At 33.8% G+C, this 12,944-nt stretch overlaps 3 protein-coding genes across 6 annotated transcripts in view; 2 read left to right on the top strand and 1 right to left on the bottom strand.

Moving 5' to 3' along the window:
* The first annotated feature begins 1,915 nt into the window (after positions 1–1,915).
* LOC123704559 lies at positions 1,916–4,818 on the top strand. Its single transcript, XM_045652938.1, has 6 exons — positions 1,916–2,056; positions 2,537–2,640; positions 3,620–3,725; positions 3,988–4,087; positions 4,415–4,514; positions 4,792–4,818. Exons 1-6 carry the CDS (start codon positions 1,936–1,938, stop codon positions 4,816–4,818), a joined length of 558 nt encoding a protein of 185 aa, XP_045508894.1. The 5' UTR covers positions 1,916–1,935.
* A 1,088-nt stretch (positions 4,819–5,906) lies between these two features.
* Positions 5,907–9,450, bottom strand: LOC123704616 (MIP18 family protein galla-2). The gene is made up of 2 exons (XM_045653011.1): positions 9,107–9,450; positions 5,907–6,197 (listed from the first exon to the last, which is right to left on the bottom strand). Exons 1-2 carry the CDS (start codon positions 9,378–9,380, stop codon positions 6,007–6,009), a joined length of 465 nt encoding a protein of 154 aa, XP_045508967.1. The 5' UTR covers positions 9,381–9,450; the 3' UTR covers positions 5,907–6,006.
* A 332-nt stretch (positions 9,451–9,782) lies between these two features.
* LOC123704598 (intersectin-1-like) overlaps positions 9,783–12,944 on the top strand; it is a 52,290-nt gene continuing 49,128 nt past the window's right edge. For all 4 annotated transcript variants that reach the window (XM_045652991.1, XM_045652992.1, XM_045652995.1 and 1 more), the window contains exons 1-4: positions 9,783–9,883; positions 10,851–10,973; positions 11,218–11,316; positions 11,644–11,722. In XM_045652991.1, coding sequence (XP_045508947.1) covers positions 10,851–10,973; positions 11,218–11,316; positions 11,644–11,722 — 301 coding nt within the window. In that variant the 5' untranslated portion in view covers positions 9,783–9,883. The remainder of the gene's footprint in view (positions 9,884–10,850; positions 10,974–11,217; positions 11,317–11,643; positions 11,723–12,944) is intronic.

The following is a 12,944-nucleotide window of genomic DNA, read 5'->3' as shown; positions in this document are numbered from 1 at the left end:
ATTATTAATTTGTTATTATGTGTTTTATTTCATCTCTCTCCTTACCTTAAAACCTATCCCTATGCTTTCCTTACAAATGAATTGGTTGTTAAAAAGGCTTATTATTAAAAAAATGTTTCGGCAAAACTGCTGAACCAATTTGTAATGAAATGTGCGAGAATGTGTAGCGAGGAATGTTTTTGTAAAAACCAATCATGCTTCATTTAGTTTAAAAGCGTTTAGCGATAACGATACTATTGGTTATTTACAAACACTTTCCTCGCTACACATCCTGTGGAAAAGCACCCTATACTAGAAAATAATATGAACCTAGCCTAGTTTGATAACACACATTAAAAACATTGGATTATTACTATTCGTCTATTTTCACAAATAATAATAATAATATTAGAAGCAAGTGGACTAGTAATCTTACTAGCGATCCGCCCCGGCATCGCCCGTAGTACATGTTTATATTTTCTCTTCATAAGAACCTACCTCGTACTTCAAGGAATAAGTATTATAAAAAAAGAACTAACGACATCGGTTCAACCGTTGCCGTCATAGGCGACCAACACATTTTGCGATTCATTTTCATATTACAGACTAGCTTCCGCCCGCGACTCCGTCCGCGCGGAAAAATTAAGAAAAATTAGTATTTATTTTTTTTCTACGTATTTTTCCGGGATAAAAAGTATTCTATTTTATGCCCAGGATAATAAGGTATAATTATACCAAGTTCCATCGAAATCGAACCGTTAGTTTTCACGCGACTGATACAGACAGACAGACAGACAATTTTTTTTTTAATCACATATTTGGGTTTGGTATCGAACCAGTAACACCCCCTGTTACCTATTTATTTTTTTAATATTTTCAATGTACAGAATTGACCCTTCTACAGATTTATTATATGTATAGATAAATAAATATACATAGAAATACAATCTTAGGTTTACGCTGAATGCTGCGCCATCTAGTTAAAAATTTCATGTACCTTATACGCATGGTGGACGCACTGATAAATTATGAAAAAGCTTAAAATAAGTAAATAGTTACACATAGACCTCACAAATTGAACATGATGAATCTACCTACCTAGATAACTGCGAAGCCAATATATTAGGTACTAGCTGCTCCGCGCGGTTTCACCCCCGTGGCTCCACTCCTGTTGCCCGTAGCGTGATGAAATATAGCCTATAACCTTCCTCGATAAATGGGCTATCTAACACCGAAAGAATCAAACAAACAAACAAACAAACAAACAAACTCTTCAGCTTTATAATATTAGTATAGATTAAAATAACAATTCTCACATAGTTTATAATATATTTTTAATTTTAGTACTTACCTAAGTCGTTTAGGTTGTAATAAAGAATAAATGAATGAAAAAAAACTGATGGGATCGAACACCAACACGACTCAAAAGCGATCACGCGCAACCACAGAACATACACGCAACACGACATTAAACCCTATAAAATACAGCTACGCTCTCTTTTCCGGTAGAGTATGATGGTGACTAGAAAATCATTTTTTACTAGCTCAAGTTTCTTAAAATGGCGTATGAAAATTACTGGAAACCTACATAACATATATTAGGTACTACCTGTGCCCCGCGGTTTTACCCAATTAGCTCCGCTCCTGTTGGTCTTAGCGTGATGATATTATAGCCTTCTTAGATAAATGGGCTATCTAACACCGAAAAATTTTCGCACCAGTAGTTCCTGAGATTAGCGCGTTCAAACAAACTAACTCTTTAGCTTTATACTATTAGTACCTAAGTATAGATGTTTTATTTTTATGCCTAAGAAAGTTACTTACGCAGATAATAAATAGTACAGATATTAAAAGGCAATCACTGAATCTGATTTTTAAGTATGTATATAAAGTTCCAACAATAAAACTAAACTCTAGTTGGTTTCGAAAACAATTGCCCACTACGACAAAATAACAATGCGTGTGTTAATAATATATTTTACATGTATTGTATGTTATGTTCATTGTAAAACGAATACAAAATCACTCACGGAATCTTTGGGTAGGGAAATCATTGAAATTGGCGCTCCTGTAAAAGGTATGTTAAACTTTTATATACACTCAAACTCAGACTCAATTGTATTCATTGATTCAACTTGACTTCTTACAGAAGCTATTCAATCGTCAAAACATATCATTTTAAATTTACTAGAACGTATTTTATACAAAAAGTACCTAGAGCCGACGTAAAAGAAAGATATAAAAAAACACACATTCACTGTCTACGTTTTTCACCACGTTTTCAAAGAAAAACCCGCAGTTTTTTTTCCCGTGGGATTTCCGGGATATACTTAACCTATCCCATGTGTTAATCCAAGTTATGCTTTCTAAATTTCTTTTGAATCGGTTCAGTAGGATTTGCGTGAAAGAGTAACAAACACACACATATACATCCATCCTCACAAACTTTCGCATTTATAATATTATAGTAGGAATAGGGTAGGATAGGATAGTAGGAAGTAGGAAGAATGATTTTATTTTAAATCCCATCTTACATCGTAATTCTACGATAAAACAGAGTTACCAGCGGACTTGGAAGAGGAGCCATCCGTCGAAAATGATGACGATGTAACATCTACCACCATACAAGTCGCCACAAAGAAGGACATAGCTAGACAACCGGTAAGCTAAAAAATCACAAAAAATAGATGAAATTCTTTATTACCTAAGAATTTCTATAGGCGCTTTAAGTGTAAAATTTTAAGGTCGCGTCATGGCAATACCGTCACGTCATGGAGTAGGGCGACGATTTTGGTATCTTTGAATCTTGCCAAAGTTTCACTTTTGACAAGTGTGCTCTGCATACACGCTCTTTTTTATAATTTTTTACTACTGCTAGCTTAGGTATATTCGATCACATAAGTACCTACATAGTTTTATAAGTAGGTACCTTAGCAGTCTTTGAAATCATAGATGTACCTAATTAATCTAACTAATATTATAAAGCTGAAGAGTTTGTTTGTTTGAACGCGCTAATCTCAGGAACTACTGGTTAAATTTAAAATAAGTAGAATATATCACAATACAACACATTTTTTATTTTAAAAATTATGTTACTACTTACTTAGTACTTCGAGATTTTCGGTGATGATGTAAGTATGATTGTATATTGTCGCTATAAAACAAATAATAAAAATCAAGGTTAAGCAACGTTTGGCACGGTCATAAATTTGATGGGTGACCAATTTTGCTGTTGCTTTTAAAAACTGTATAGAAGCGATTTTTTCTTTGTCTTAGATATTTTATAGTTCAATTTTTGAAGTGAAACTTCTTTATCGGGGTTGGAAAAAAATTTTGTGTAACATTTTTTCGTTACGCGTGACATTTTTTCGTTACGCGCCATCTTTTTCTTATCTCTACCACGCGTGATTCGACGTATTTCTATAAAGTTGCATATAGTAAATTATAAGGTCATATAGAAGTTTCACTTCTTACGTGTGTAGGTTAAAGTACTAGATACACTAGTACACGCACCCCTTTTTTTATTTAATGGCAATTTTGATTTGTTTTCGACACGCATTTAAGCTTCACCTGTGTTTTGTAGGTAACCGACTCTTTTCGACTATATTTTGACCAACTTTAATTATATACATATTTACAGGAGCTAGATAAACCAAAGGACATTGACAAACTAGATGGCGCTAGTCAAGAAGACGAAGAGGCGCGAATTGAAAAGGAACTCGCTGAAATATACAAGGATTCTTCTGGTAATTACAATATAGGTACCTACTACTTACGTGTAATATAAAAAAAGTTTATGTATATTTGTTTGTAGTTATATCACTCACTAGCTGTTCCCCGCGGTTTCATCCGCATTGCACCGCTCCTGTTGGTCTTAGCTTGATAATTTATAATATAGCCTATAGCCTTCCTCGATAAATGGGCTATCTAACACTTTTTCAAATCGGATCAGTAGTTCCCGAGATCCGATTTGAAAATTTTTTTCTTATTAAAATAAAATTATTACAGATTATAAATCCGACAGCAGTGAAAATATGATCGAGAAAAAGAATTCAACAGACAATTCGACCGTTTTTGTGGAAAAACCCGTAGCGAGAATGAGGACTAAGTATGCGTTTAATTTGTTTAATTATAATTTATTATAATCAGCCTATTTTAAACCGACTTCAATAAAGAGGCTTCTAAAAAATTTTAGTGCAGTCAGTTTTTTTTAATGACATACATTAAAAACCAACTTCCCGCCCACGGCATCGCTCGCGTGGTCTATAATTTCGAATAATGTGGAAAAAACTTTAAAAAATTTGATTTTTCATAAAATCAATCTTAATTTATGAAACTTCTATCTTATTTCTTATCAATAAAAAAATAATGCATCTGTAGCTCATATATTTTTTCATAATTTATAGTCTTTAAATATTTCATTGTTTTTTTTTAGTTTTAAATTTCAACCAAATACAAACAGCAAAAAGGACATCGAGCTTTTTCGAACTTCTGTAGACGACATCAGCTGTGAGAAAAATAAACTTTCTGCCACTGTAAGTATTTTCTTATTACATTACTAGCTTTCCGCCTGCGGCTTCGCCCGCGTTTTCAAAGAAAAACCCGCATAGTTCCCGTTCCCGTGGGATTTCTGGGATAAAACCTATCCTATGTTTTAATGCAAATGATACTCTATATGTGTGCTAAATTTCATTGTAATCGGTTCAGTAGTATTTGCGTGAAGGAGTAACAAACATACACATCCATCCTCACAAACTTTCGCATTTATACCTCTAATATTAGTGACTTGTGTACTATTTCAATGTATTTTAGATTCAAAAGAGCTTCCTCGGTTCTTAAAATTTAATATCGCTCGAATAATTATTGAGTTTATTTTTAAAGATCAAGAAAAAAATTTCCCTTATCGATACTAATATTTTAAAGAGATTGTCTGTTTGTTGGAACGCGCTAATCTCAGGAACTACTGGTCCAATTTGAAAAATCCTTCCCGTGTTAGATAGCTCATGTATCGAGGAAGGCTATAGGCTATATATCATCACGCTAAGATCAACAGGAGCGGAGAAATGCGGATAAAACCGCACAGCACAAGAATATTATTAAGAAGAAAGACACAAATTCATTATGTACTCAATACATTTTTTTTTATAGATTCACCTTTATTTTTTAACTTACATGTGAATACTTTCCTTTTTACAGACACCAACTTCGAACAGCGGCTATCATTTCACCGTGGACGCAATCATTTTCAGCGCAGCAGTTACATCGCTTCGTGCGTTCAATTATCCATTATTTGTGTGAAATTTTTGTTGAAAATAAAACACATGTTATTTTTATTTGTCTTTTATTTACATACCTATATACTATACATATAAGATTCAATAATTAATCTATTTTTTATCACACAACGGAATACATATTTACAAAGATTGTCCAGATATTTTTTGTGTTAAAAAAAACTAGATTCGTTGTTACTTAAAGTACTACATTTCTACATATTATGCTATGTAGTTTGCTGAAAAATAAGCTTTTTGATTGAAAATCTATACACATAATATTGTAAAGCTGAAGAGTTTGTTTGTTTGTTTGAACGCGCTAATCTAAAGAACTACTGGTCCGATGAAATATTCTTTCGGTGTTAGAGAGTCCATTTATCGAGGAAGGCTATAGGGCATAGGCTTTATATCATCACGCTAAGACCAACAGGCGGAGCAATGTTCCCGAGATTAGCGCGTTCAAACAAACAATCAAACTCTTCAGCATTATAATATTAAGTACTAGCAGTCCACCCCGGCTTCGCCCGTGGAACATATTTCGCAATAAAAGGTAGCCTATGTTCTTTCTCAGGGTCTAATGATTATCTGTGCCAAATTTCATCAAAATCGGTCCAGTAGTTTATGCGTGCCATACACGTAACCGTAACCATACATACATACATAATTACAAACTTTTCCTCTTTATATTAGTATAGATAGATTAGGTTTTAGACAAAGCGGCCGCAGCCGCGGGGCACAGCTAGTGTTAAATAAATCACAACGACCTCACACACTGATTTATAATTTGCAACAGATTCTTGTTCTCCAAAGCGGCGGCAATTCTTTCTTTATCCGCCAATTGTTTATTAACTGCATGTTCCGATACATGTGTACCCTCCGTCACTTCGACTGTCACTTTGAAACGGCTCGGCAGAGAGCGGAGCAGTTGCACCCGGATTGATAGACCTGGAATTATAAATAAATATTTCAGGACAATTTTATTTATTACTAGCGGTCCACCCCGGCTTCGCCCATGGTACATATTTCGCAATAAAAGGTAGCCTATGTTCTTTCTCAGGGTCTAAAGACTATCTGTGCAAAATTTCATGAAAATCGATCCAGTACTTTATGCGTGAAAACCATACATACATAATGACAAACCTTTCCTCTTTATAATAATAGTATATATTTATTTTATTCAACACACAAAATAAATAGAGATACATAAAGATAAGAGGAAAATATGTACAAACGTTGGCCTTATTGCTAGGTAGCGATCTCTTCCAGGCTACCGTAAGTAATGCGTAAGGAAAGACGTTTAAAAGAGGAGTGTGAGCAAAAAATAAGGCGTTAGGAAAAGACAAAATATAAAATATATTCAATATATAATCATAATATACAATATACATACAATTTTCACACACGGCACGATCTGGAACCGTATTATGACCTCATTCCCAGTCATTTTACGCCGTGAATTGAACTGACTGGCAAATTCATATAACAACATAATTAACCATTAAAAAACGTTGAATATATTTGAAGAAGAAAGAAATATTGGCCGTATTTGTACAGGTTTTCCGTTTTGACTTTGGAACACCCGAACCGTGCTGTTTCTAATTTGTTGTCAAGACTACACTTAAAGTTGTTTAATTTTATTAATTTAAGCTAACGTTTGATTAAAATTAAGAAATCCACACTAATATTATAAACTAGCTTCCGCCCGCGACTCCGTCCGCGCGGATGTCGGTCTTTGCGTGGATGGTTTATTTCTCCATTTTGAGTGACTCGGACAATGACATCTTATAAATATCTATTGGACCCAAATACGGCTAGGTCTATAATAATACGCAACGTGTGTTCGCGGTACCTACTACAGAACAACGTCTATGGATAACTGAAAAATTGAGATTAATTTTTTTTCTACGTATTTTTCCAGGATAAAAAGTATCCTATTTTACGCCCAGGATAATAAGGTATAATTATACCAAGTTTCATCGAAATCGAACCGGTAGTTTTCACGTGATGTCTTCACATACAGACAGACAGACAGACAGACAGACAGACAGACAGACAGACAAAAATTTTTTTAATCACATATTTGGGTTTGGTATCGATCCAGTAACACCCCCTGCTAGTTATTTTTTCAATATTTTCAATGTACAGAATTGACCCTTCTACAGATTTATTATATGTATAGATGCGAAAGTAACTCTCGTCTGTCTGTCTGTTACTCAATCACGCCCTAAAGTACCAAGTTTCATGAAATTTGGTATGGAGATGTTTTGATACCCGAGAAAAGACATTGGCTACTTTTTATCCCGGAAAAATGACGTAATCCCGGAAATCCCACGGGAACGGGAACTATGCGGGTTTTTCTTTGACTTCGCGGGCGAAGCCGCGGGCGGAAACTTAGTTTCCTATAAAACTAGATAAACAAGTGTTCTATTACATATGAAATAATGCTTAATCCATACTAATATTATAAATGCGAAAGTAACTCTGTCTGTCTGTCTGTTACTCAATCACGCCTAAACTACTGAACCAATTTGCATGAAATTTGGTATGGAGATATTTTGATACTCGAGAAAGGACATAGGCTACCTTTTTTTGCGAAATATGTACCACGGGCGAAGCCGGGGCGGACCGCTAGTCTCTAATATGTTGTTCTTCGTTCAAAAATGTTCTATATGGTATGAGTGCTATATGTGATAAAAAGTAATACATAAATTCCTGACTTCCTGTATCTATACTAATATTATAAAGCTGAAGATTTTGTTTGTTTGAACGCGTTAATCTCAGGAACTAATTACTAATGGTCCGTTTTGAAATTTTTTTATAAAATGTGAGTGTATATATATATTAAAGTCAACGCATATTACTATTTTTTCTTATTAGGAGAGTAACTTTCGAAAGAACAGATTTTGATCATCCAATTTATTTCTAGGCGGTCGATACACACAAATAATTAATAGCTGTTCAATTTCTATGGCACAACATTCAATTAGCTATACTTGTACTTGATATTATAAAGCTGAAGAGTTTGTTTGTTTGAACGCGCTAATCTCAGGAACTACTGGTCCAATTTGAAAAATTATTTCGGTGTTAGATAGCCCATTTATCAAGTATAAGCTCAGCTATAAGCTGTATATCAGTAGTTCCTGAGATTGGCGCGTACAAACAAATAAACTCTTCAGTTTTATAATATTAGTATAGATAAACGTCCAGACAAATTATATTATACTAGCTTTCTACCTGCGCCATCGCCCGCACATTCATAGAAAAACCTGTTCCCGTTCCCGAAAAACAGAGGGACACACACATCGTATTTTTGTTTGTATTATAAGCACTAATTTTCTGCATAACATTTCAGCGCTGGCCCAAACCTAAGTAAGAAGTTAAATATAAGGCATCTGAATATTATGATGGGCGCAATAACTATGCACATTGCACAATAATCATCTCTACATTAACATAACGCTATAGTTACTTGCCGCCTATAGTATTTATGTAAATAATGATTAACAACAAAAAAAGCTAATGTAGGTACCGATTTTAAAATTCTTTCAAGAGCAGTAAGCTACTTTTTTCCCGAGTCACAGTCCGAAATATGCCATACTAGATGTGCGCGGTTAAACCCGCATTGCTTCGCTCTTTTTGGTCTTAGGGTGATGATATATAGCCTATAACCTTACTCGATAAAGAGCTATCTAACACCGAAAGAATTTTTCAAATCGGACCAGTAGTTCCTGAACTTAGCGCATTCAAACAAACAAACTCTTCAGCTTTATAATATTAGTATAGATTATTTCGTTTCTATTACGGATCAGCTCGGGATTGACGAGCGGCTAGTTATTAAATAAGGTTAAACATACCAATCAAGGTGGCCATACTGCAATGTGGTATAGTCGGCGTAAAGAAAACATGCACGGCATTATTTTCATTATCAACTTGGATGTTACTTTCTTCTACAACACGCAGCTCCTCCAATGATAAAGGGTGCTCCGGATCGCAAATATTGCGTATTAAATCAAATACTTCTCGTGTGTCAAATTCATCTGCAATATTTTCGTCAAAATCGGCTCGAGTTAGCTCTCTGGCTGAACCTTTCTCGTACACATTTGGATTCACGTTGTCTGCTACTTTCATTTTTGTGTTTATCGGCTTTATTAATGAAGTAATATTTTTCAAAATTATGCAAACGCAATGAGACGAAGTATTACTGATCAAAGTTGAAAATAAAAATATGTCAATTGTCATTTGTCAATAGCCGAGGCGTGTGATTGACATGGTCGGGATCGGAAACGTTCAGAAATTTAGAAATACGGAGGAGATATTATAAAACTAAATATTTTATTATTTACATTACTAGTATTTTACTCACAATATTATTTAAATTTTGTATATGAAAATATATATCATTTTCAATTAACATTTTGCCATGATGTTAAAATTAAAAATTAAAAACATGTTTTTGATAAACACAAAACAATAATTTTTAAACGTTATCAGCTGTTATGTCATTCGAATATGACAGTTAGGTGCGATCAATACAGATTCGAGAAAGCCCAGATTCCAGAATTTCTCTTTAAAATTTTTAAAAAGTGTTAAAAGGGGCGTTTTTGTTGTTACAAGAGGATACAGAATAAACTGTAAGTATATATAATATATTTAAATAGTGTTTTAGTAACAGTATATTTTAATTTGAAATCCAAAAAGCAATTTACATCAATTTTGTTAATGTTTACGCAGTACCAAATTTATAGGGTGTGACTAGATATACCTTTTTTATATTAAATGTTAGATTAGAAATTAAATAATTAGTCCTTCAGTCTAGAATTGAGAACATATCTCGTTTTCTTAATAACTTATTGTTTCGAAATTCGCACCTAACAGATCATAAGAAGCTTTGGTATATTCTTAATTTTTGCGCCAGAAATTAAAAAAAAATCCAGTTCCTTTTTCAAAAACTAAAAAAAAACCTAAATGGTAGAAGCGTAATATAAAAGGTGTATGTTTTATAGGCATTTTACATAAGTTCATTTCTATTAAAATATTTAGAACATAGTCAATCTGGTTTGCTATCAACATCTGAAGATAAAAGCAACACAATTATAGTTATACACATTTCACATTTATAACTCAGGCCCCGGAATCACAGACACAATAGAAAATCTATTGTGTCGTGGACCGATCGGGCCGCTTGGGGCTCAATGGATTAAAACTCATGGCCATGATCACAGCCCCACCCAGCTTTAACTTGAAGGTTCTCATTTATCTCAATTCTTATTGTATTTATTAATTCAATTCATGTCTTTATAAGCCTTAATCAAACACAAAGAATGATAAAACAAAACCATATAAAATTAGATTTCCGCCCGCGGATTCGCCCGCGTTTTCAAAGGTAAACCGGTATAGTTCCTGTTCCCGTGGGATTTCCGGGATATAACCTACCCTATGTGTTAATGCGAGTTACCCTCTATATGTGTGCTAAATTTCATTGATATCGATTCAGTAGTTTATGCGTGAAAACCATACATACATACATACAAACCTTTCCTCTTTATAATATTAGTATAGAAGTATAGATTTATTATAAAGAGATCTTTGTTATTACAGATGGCGGCCGATCCCTGGACAATTCTACCGCATGAGCATGCAAAGTTTGCGGAGCATTTCCGCAATTTGGGGCCCGTCAATGGGATCCTTACTGGGGAACAAGCGAAACGATTCATGCTGCAGGTATGTGGAGTGAACGAATCTATAATAATTTATACGAATATTATAAAGCTGAAGAGTTTGTTTATTTGAACGCGCTAATCTCAGGAACTACTGGTCCGATTTGAAAAGTTTTTCGGTGTTAGATAGCCCATTCATCGAGGAAGGCTATAGGCTATAATATTATATCATCATGCTAAGACCAACAGAAGCGGAGCCACATATTTTCTCTTATACGTATATTTACATCGATAATTTATGTTTTCAGTCTCAACTGCCGCCACCAATATTGGGGCAGATCTGGACGTTAGCAGACACCAATGCTGATGGGAAATTGGATTTGAAAGAGTTTTCTATCGCTTGCAAGGTATGTATCTGTTTATACCTACATAATATAGTATGAATAATATAAAATAGCTACGAAATGTTTTATTTTTTTTATTGAAGTGAATTTTCTCGGGGTTGGAAAAAAATTTAGTGTAACATTTTTTCGTTACGCGTGACATTTTTCCATTACGCGCCATCTTTTTCATATCCCTACCACGCGTGATTCGACATATTTCTGTAAAGTTGCATATAGTAGATTATTTTTTGAAAAAATAAGGTCATAAAGAAGTTTCACTTCTTACGTGTGTACACTAGTACACACACATTTTTATTGTAATTAAATTAACAAATTATTTTTTTGTTACAGATAATCAATTTAAAACTACGCGGCATCGAAATACCGAAGGGCCTTCCGCCATCTTTACTTGCCTCTCTCAGTCCAACTGGTAAGTACCTATTTATTTATATGCATCAGAAATAATAACTTCTGTATATATTATCATAATAATATATAACCTATATATTGACATACAATAAACGCTCCGTGTAGTTAAGAGGAGGCTCCCTAACATAATTTCTGGCACTGAGAGACCGGTTAGACCGCTACGGTGCTAGACGCTAACTCAGCCGGAATAAAGTTGAATATCGCGTGCGCTCTCTGATCGCGTTCGAGCTCGAAACTAAATCTCGTAAGTCTCAATTGATCAATTCTTATTTCGTTTATAACTAAAGTAATAATAATTTATCTAGAGAAAAAATATCTTGGGATTGGATAGTAAACTATATTTACTGCTAACATTTATTTTAAACATAAAGTACAAGTAAATCTTTAAAAAATTGTAATAATTTAAAAAAAAGTTTGGAAAATCCAAAAGTGCATGCCTCATAATCTCATCCTTTACAATAAAATTGATTATTTATAAAGGTGTATATAATATAAGTATGTAGATACACTTGTTCTCATGTGCCAATGCTCTTGTACTGTCTCAAAACAGTTGGAAAAGTAAAGAAAGCGGTACCGTAATAATTGAGCTATTTTTCTTGTGGCCCCACCTAGATGTGAAACTGCGCAGGTTTAAGGGACTGACTACCAACTTATTTTTTTAAACCTTGGCTTATAGTATAAAGAATCGAGTTTATAATGGTGAATTTTGAGTACACTATAAATATAAAAAAAGTCGATATTTTTTTTTGTTTATTTAATAACAATTAAACCACATCGAATCAGACCCTGAAAAATGAAAGGGTTCTATTCCTGAGCATACTCCGCTTGAGTAAGAGAAAAAAAAAGACTCGATTAGTAAAGTATTTCGGTCGCTATCGTGTTAACAAGAAAATCCTCCGCACATACAGACACACGGACGTCCAAGACAGAACTTTTTTAAACTGTTTTTTAACTAGTTTAAATAACAAAAATGACATCAAAAATATCATGAATGTTAAAAATAGTGTTTTTTCTTAATATGTGTGATATCTAGATAATGATGAACATACATACAGTATTATCTTACAAGTGCAATGTATGATACATCAAGACATTTTAAGTTTGAAAAATCAGATGTTTTGCGCGAAGTGACAGTAGTACTCACCTCAACGCTACGCATAAGAGGCGTGCAAAAGGCATAAATTTTGAATAAAAAATGAATCGAGCGAAAATGTTACAATTCC

This window comes from Colias croceus, chromosome 30 (genome assembly GCF_905220415.1).
Source record: "Colias croceus chromosome 30, ilColCroc2.1".
Lineage (NCBI taxonomy): Eukaryota > Metazoa > Arthropoda > Insecta > Lepidoptera > Pieridae > Colias > Colias croceus.
The sequence above is the reverse complement of the archived record's forward strand: the minus strand, read 5'-3'. Positions and strand labels throughout refer to the sequence as shown.

What these genes read in the sequence shown, in the direction of transcription:
- LOC123704616 (XM_045653011.1), bottom strand. Translation starts at nt 9,380, where the DNA reads ATGAAAGTAGCAGACAACGTGAATCCAAATGTGTACGAGAAAGGTTCA. An exon ending in CAGTATGGCCACCTTGATTG is followed by an intron (nt 6,198 to 9,106) that starts GTATGTTTAACC and finishes TTATAATTCCAG; the next exon opens with GTCTATCAATCCGGGTGCAA.
- LOC123704559 (XM_045652938.1), top strand. Translation starts at nt 1,936, where the DNA reads ATGCGTGTGTTAATAATATATTTTACATGTATTGTATGTTATGTTCAT. An exon ending in AATATACAAGGATTCTTCTG is followed by an intron (nt 3,726 to 3,987) that starts GTAATTACAATA and finishes AAATTATTACAG; the next exon opens with ATTATAAATCCGACAGCAGT. An exon ending in AAAATAAACTTTCTGCCACT is followed by an intron (nt 4,515 to 4,791) that starts GTAAGTATTTTC and finishes AATGTATTTTAG; the next exon opens with ATTCAAAAGAGCTTCCTCGG.